Below are 6924 nucleotides of genomic sequence, written 5' to 3' on the forward strand. Positions count from 1 at the left end.
CATTTCCTTCTCCAGGGGACCTTCCCAACCCAGGGACTGAACCTGCACCTCTTATGTCTCCTGCACTGGACAGAGAATTCTTTACGACTAGTGCCACGTGGGAAGCCCCGTGCTACCTACTTCAGATAAAACAAAGTCCCTGGTGTTTGTTTCTTGCCCCATTCCATCCTTGCAAGGAAGGCCCTGCTGGGGCTTCGAGATATCTTGCTTATCTACAGTAGCAACATAAATTCAGTAGTTATTCAGAATAAGGTTTAGAACTCCAAAACTCTAACAATAGTTATAATATTTATTTAAAGTAATACATTTACAGCCCAAATAGTTCTACATTGTACACTTCAGGTTTAACCAACTTCATAAAAATACTTGAGAACAGCTGTATCCACAGATTTAGATTACTGAATTATTTCTTTGCCCATTCTTCTCTCTCTTTTCTTTCCCGAATAACCTCTTTCAGATACGGTTCAAGGTAGGATTTATCCTAAAAAATGAACAAAAGAAAAATAGCAAATGCCATCATCACATATTGATATATCCCAAATATTCAACAGGTTAATATTAAACAAAAAAAGAAATCTACAAAACTTATTTCCAACTTAAGAAAATATATTCTCAAGCAGACTGAAAACTGTCTGCTTTTCACTTATGTAAAATGCCACAAAAATATTGTTAATAAGCTGTTCTGATAGGTTATCAGAGAGTCTGTCAAAGAGAAAGAAATGAGAGTCTACAAGGTTTGGCCTAGTTTCAATGCAGTCCCAGGGGTGAGGGATTGCTTCAGCCTTTCTAGGAGCCAGAAAGCCACTAAAGGGGCCGATCACATAAACACCACCCTTTCTTCATTCGAGCAGAGTGCAGAGGGAGAACATGGCCTGGGAGGGAGACCTGGATTCTACTCCTGGATCTCTATCTCAGGGATGTGTTTAGTAATCTGGAAAGTCACTTCATCACTAGATCTCAATGTGTTTATCTCTAAAACAGAGCTAACATTTGCTCTAACCTCACAAGACTATCATAAGGATATTGATCTGACACAACTTTAAGAACTCTAAAGCACTATACAAATCAATGTCTTCTTTGTTTCTAATATTCAACTCTTAATGGCCAACATTATTAAATACATAAAAACTGTCCTACCTCCTCATATTTTGTCCACTGCTCTTTAGGCAGGATCTGCTGCCTCATGCTGAGGTCCAGTGCTCTCTTAATGCGAAACACTCTGTCATTATAAAGGTTCTCAGGAAGCCTTCTTATGGCTTCTTTTACATCATCATTCTCATGTATTGTGTCATCTCGCATTAAGCCTATGGTAAAAAAACAAAGTTAGAATGAATATGCACCTTGAAAATAACTTCTTAAAAAATAAGTAAAATTTTGACTTATAACTTAAGTCATTAACTTGGGTGATATATCCAGAAATAGTTATGATGGAAACTCAATGCCATTTCACATACAATAATGGGTTATTTAATGGATTATTTCTTAAATGGTACTGTGGAAACAATGAGTCTTTTAAAATATATTTCCACAAAGTTCACATTTTATCTACAGTAATTTTAAAAACATTTAAAATGTCTACCGTGTTTTTAAACACATATCAATAAACCACATCTCTACCTTAGTATAGTTTGTAATTCTGAGCTTGAGGAATTAAAGAACCTTAAAATGACAGTGTACTAAGGAACCATTAACATTTAACGATGCTTCCATCAGGCTTCAGTTACAAAAGATGAAGTTCACCACAAAGTATAAAGTTCCAAAAAAAAGTTCAGAAATCAACTAACTGTAAAGACAGCAGACAATTTTCACATTTGAAAAATCTCTACTTTCAAAGTTCACATAACTTAAATTTTAAAATGCTAAGGAGAGGAGCTGAGAGAGGGAACATATAATAGGGAAAATGTTCTACTCTCATATTTCAAGAACATAAATCATGTCCACCTCATACATTTGGGACAATTCCATCCCTCTCTTCTCAATAATAAAAAGGAAACGGATTTAACAATAAAATGTGACAATTTTAAAATTTAAGGTACACAGGTACAAACAGTTCATGTATTCTGAGGATCCATAATAACTCCTACAAAAGCACTATACTCAGAAAAAGAAGAAAACAAAATAAAAAAGCACAAATACTCACCCAGTTTATTGAACCCGGCAGCGTTGTAATACCATTTTCGAACACCTTCCAGCCACCTGCTTGATGCTGAAACTGATATTGTCACACTATTAATTGCTAATAATCCCACTTAAAAGAATGCAAACACAGGAAGGAATTTCTTCTAAAAGCATATACTCTATATATTGTAGGTAAAAACTGCTTACTTGGTCTATCAGCAAGTGATTGCAGGTAAAAACTGGACAGTAAGGAAAAAGGATAAACTCAAACACCTGAAAGACCTATAGGTATGACTACAGTCCCTCACTAGGGATTGCAAGGGATTGATTTCAGGACCCCCCTCAAATATCAAACTCCAAGAGGCTCAAGTCCTCTATATAAAATGGTACAGTGTTTGCATATAATCCAAGCACGTCTTCCTACTTTAAATCTTCTCTGGGCTGTGCTTAGTCACTCAGTCATGTATGACTCTTTGCAACCCTATATGGATTGTAGCCCACCAGGATCCTCTGTCCCTCAGATTCGCCAGGAAAGAATACTGGAGTGAGTTGCCATTTCCTCCTCCAGGCAAAATTCCCAACCTAGGGATCAAACCTGCCTCTCTTGAGTCTCCTGAGGGATTCTTTACTACCACTGCCACCTTAATACAATGTAAGAGCGATGTAAATACAAAATAAATGCTATGTAAATAGATGGCTGAGAGCAGCAAGTTCAAGTTTTGTTTTTTTGAACTTTGTGAAATTTTTTTTTCAAACTATTTTCCATCAGGAGGTTGGCTGAATCCTCCAGTGTGGAACCAGCGGATACGGAGGGGCAACTGTACTGCCACTCCAGCTTTTCAAAGTCAAGCATCCCATTCCTTTATGTCCCCTTGCTGCTGTTAGAATTAAAGGAGTGGGAGACGGAAAAGAAACTGGGAACTTCTCCATCATTTGCAATTTCAGAAACAGGTTACAGGAAATAACTCTAAACTTTTCAAGGGAGTTGGAGTTGTATGAAAATATGAGCTTTCACGATACACTAGCAGATCTAAATGACCCCCATCTTCCAAAACTTTTATTTGACATTACTTTTATTTCACTTGGCTACTCTCTTTAAAAATATATGTATTTCTGGCAGGGTTCTGATCCCATATGGACTAGGCCTCTTCCCCAGCAGCTAACTTTCCATGGAGGGAATGAATTATTTCAAAGTGTATGAGGAGAAACAGGTAACGTTAAAACTCTTTCCGAAACAGAACTGAGCTTGATGGGCTACCCAGTAGGAGCTAAAGGCAACATGACAGTGTCTGATGTTTACAGGAGAGACGTGGTACAGAAGGGGAGGTACGGAAAGTTTAAATTTTCTTTTAAAGTTTTGTCTTAGGGATAGTCCCTAACCAAGGAAGGAAAACAAACTCTCTTTTGATTCAACCTCTTAGACATCACAGCTCTGGTAACTCTCTTTGGAAATTAATGCTTCTAAAGTAACAATTAACAAAGCGTCAACAATCTACACACACTTGTAGGAGAGAATTACTTGAAAACATAGTTACCAGTGATCGTAATAATGTTTAATATTCACTGAACACTTACCCTGTGCCAGGCACTCTTCTATTTGTTTTACTCCCTTGCCTGAGTTACTTACAACCCGCCCATCCTTGCAAAAGAGCAGTAAGTATTACATAAATTATCCCATCCAAGCTCAGAGGCAGCCAGTGATGGAGCTGAGGCCAGGTCTACGTAGTTTCCAAACACAGCACTGAAGCACAATGTCTTCAGTAGTTGTCTAGTTAAGGAAATAATGAATTTTTAAATGTCTCTGCCACTCCCCCAAAGCTCAAGGTCATGGGTAACGAATTTTTCTGGCAATCTGGTGTTTCCTAATAGCTTAACAACTGCTGGAGGTACAGAAATAGGGACCAACTTTTTAAAAAAGCTAGGAGGTGTGTGTGTGTTCAGTCGCCTGCGACTCTCTGCGACCCCATGGTCGCAAAGTGGACCCATGGAGCCCACCAGCCTCCACAGTCTATGGAATTTTTCAGGCAATACTGGAGCGGGTTGCCATTTCCTACTCCACAGGATCTTCCCCACCCGGGGTTCCAACCCGCGTCTCCTGCACTGGCAGGCGGGTTAGGGACCGACAAAAAGCGGGGCGCGGGGAGTGGGGGGCGGGGAAGGGACTGTATTTTTTCACGTTGTTTAACTATTCCAGTAATATCTGCGTCCTATTCCATAATACACACATCTGTTCCAATACCTAGAATAGATGCAAATGTCTCCAAATCCAAAGACCAAGTGGATGTTCCAGATAAGCCAAGGTTATTAAAGCTTCGCCGTAACCCTCACTCACTCAGCTGCCTCTAAATTCCGTTTGAGAAGCGCGAGAGAGGTGCGGCGAGGCTTCCAATCCTGATTCCTCCGGCCACTCGCCTCAGTTATTTTACCATCCTACAAGGAAAACGGACACTGTCCTTGCGCTGACAGAACGGACCTAGCTAATGCACACGCCAGCGCCTGGCTCACAGTAAACGCTCGGTTCATTTGGGTTGAGAGCCTCTAATTATCTCCTGGTGCCCTTGAACTTCTTCTAAGGTCGAGAGGAGAAGGGCTCAGAGCTCGAGCATCCGGAGCGCCAGGGCTATGGGGGCCACCGCGGGCACCTTCACCAACAGCCGGCCCCGGAGACTGAAAGGGAGTGGGCCCAAGGCGTCTCTGAGGTGGGCTGGAGCCGCCTCCTTCCCTCCCGCCATAAACCTGGCCTTTTAGACCGAGCACAGGGAGAGCAGCAAGTTGCTGCGAGTATAAAAGGTTCAGGGCGGCGATGCCCGCCAGGCACGCCGCCCCTCACTTACCAGCTGGCCGGCCCGCCATATTGACCTTACACAGAGCGTTGCCTCCTGGGTAAGTCCTAGAGGTCGAGCGCGCGTTGCGTCACGTCGGAGGCGCGTAGGGGGCGGGGAGACGCTCGCGCAGGCGCAGTTCTGGCGACCAGCCTTTGGGCTCTTCAGAGGTCCTGCACCTGTCGGTCACGATTATGCTAATCTCGTAGGCGTGGAACCGCGATAGGTTCCCTGCGACAAGGTGGGGAAAACACTAGGCGAGGAATTAGAACTGGAGAAGGAAATGCCAACCCGCTCCAGTATTCCCGCCTGGAGAATCCCACGGACAGAGGACCCGACGGTCCATAGGGTCGCAAAGAGTCGGACAAGACTGAAGCAACTTAGCACTCACGCAGGCAAGGAATTAGAACACCAGATCTTTAGCTTGGCTTCTGTTACTGACGAGCTCTGAGAGGTTGGGCAATAATAACTGCGCCCTTTGTGTCAAGCAACACGCTAAAAGTTTTATGGACTTAGTTTCATTTCATTGGAAACCTGTAAGATAAATACTGTGATTGTACCCATTTTAGAGAAGAGGAAACTGAAACTCTGAAATGTTGCATAAATTGTCCAAGGGCACTTAAACTAGGAGGAATCCAGATTCACCTTACAGAATCTGACTCTAGATAAAATGTTGTTGTTCATTTGCTAAATCCTGACTGACTCTTTTGCAACCCCATGGGCTAAAGCCCAGTCAGGCTCCTCTGTGCCTGGAAGTTCCCAGGCAAGAATACTGGAATGGGTTGCCATTTCCTTTGCCACAGGATTTTCTTGACCCAGGGATCGAACCTGTGTCTCCTGCATTGGCAGCCAGATTCTCTACCACTGAGCCACCAGGGAAGCCCCAAAGATACAACTTTGGCACTCCTTGCTTCTAGGGCCATATGCTACACCACTGATCCAGGGGAAACTAACCCTCTCCCACCTTCAGTTTCTCCAGCTGAAGTTGTACATCAAGCCATTTCAGTGATAGTTTTGTTGAGAAGAACAATTTAATACTAAATTTGAACTGCAGCAGAATTTTAATGCAATTTTAAGGTAAAAGTACATTTTAAAGGTTTTAGTCCAACTTAAGTCTAAAGTGTAAAAAACTAGGGACAGCAGGATCACAAATTGTTGAGGTAAGAATTTTACTAAAGGTTGCAGAACAGAATAATTGGTTAATTTGTGGGTGAGGCAGGCCGAGGGGACAAGTCAGACCATCTCTTTACACCTTTTATCAAAATAAACTCCAGGTGTATTAAAGAGATTTAAAAGTATTTAAAAAACAACAAAATACCCTAGAGACAAAACAGTCGGGTTTGGTTACAATGTTTGATGCTTACGGAGTTGCTGATGAACTTCTGCACCACTACTGTCTTGGGCCGCTCAGTCTATGGTAACAAAATACCATAGACTGGGTAGCTTAAAAAAACAAATTTACTTTCTCACAGTTCTCTCCAGTTAGAAGCAGAAGAGCAAGGCGCCAGCATGGTCAGTTTCAGTTGACAGCTCTTTTCCAGGGACTTGTATAGGGTGCCCTTCTTACTGTGCCCTCACATGGCAGAGAGAGCAAGCTCTTTTGTATCCCTTACAAGGACACTGATACCATCATGAAGGTCCCATGTTTATAGCTTCGTCTAAACATACATTATCTCCCAAAGTTTTGCAGTTTGGGCAGGGGGAGTGGTGGTGGGAGGACACAATTCGGTTCATAGCAACTACCCACCAGAAACCGCTTGTTTTCTTATGTCCTAAGCTGAGATTTGGGGCAGTATAGAATGCCATCTAATTGTAAATTTGAAAGGTTTAATGGTCTTAGTCACAATCCAGATCTAAAATCTTGTTGGCTTCTACCTTTTTTTTTTCCTCTGTGACACCACAATTTCTTGTATTACTCAGCACTATATGCCGTACTAAAAAGGTAATGAATGCCTGCTCCCAGACTAGATTAGCCAAAGTGAAG

At 42.1% G+C, this 6924-nt stretch overlaps 1 protein-coding gene across 2 annotated transcripts; it reads right to left on the reverse strand.

Annotated features, from left to right (window-relative positions):
* Window positions 1–269: 269 nt before the first annotated feature.
* On the reverse strand, window positions 270–5035 carry UQCRB (ubiquinol-cytochrome c reductase binding protein). Of its 2 annotated transcripts, none has more exons than XM_005900879.3 (4): window positions 4953–5035; window positions 2141–2212; window positions 1138–1304; window positions 270–481 (listed from the first exon to the last, which is right to left on the reverse strand). In XM_005900879.3, exons 1-4 carry the CDS (start codon window positions 4969–4971, stop codon window positions 404–406), a joined length of 336 nt encoding a protein of 111 aa, XP_005900941.1. In that variant the 5' UTR covers window positions 4972–5035; the 3' UTR covers window positions 270–403. The 2 variants fall into 2 exon arrangements, with proteins under 2 accessions (XP_005900941.1, XP_014335309.1); XM_014479823.2 differs by lacking the exon at window positions 4953–5035 and adding an exon at window positions 4358–4548.
* Window positions 5036–6924: the final 1889 nt, after the last annotated feature.

This window comes from Bos mutus, chromosome 14, assembly GCF_027580195.1.
Source record: "Bos mutus isolate GX-2022 chromosome 14, NWIPB_WYAK_1.1, whole genome shotgun sequence".
NCBI classification, from domain to species: domain Eukaryota; kingdom Metazoa; phylum Chordata; class Mammalia; order Artiodactyla; family Bovidae; genus Bos; species Bos mutus.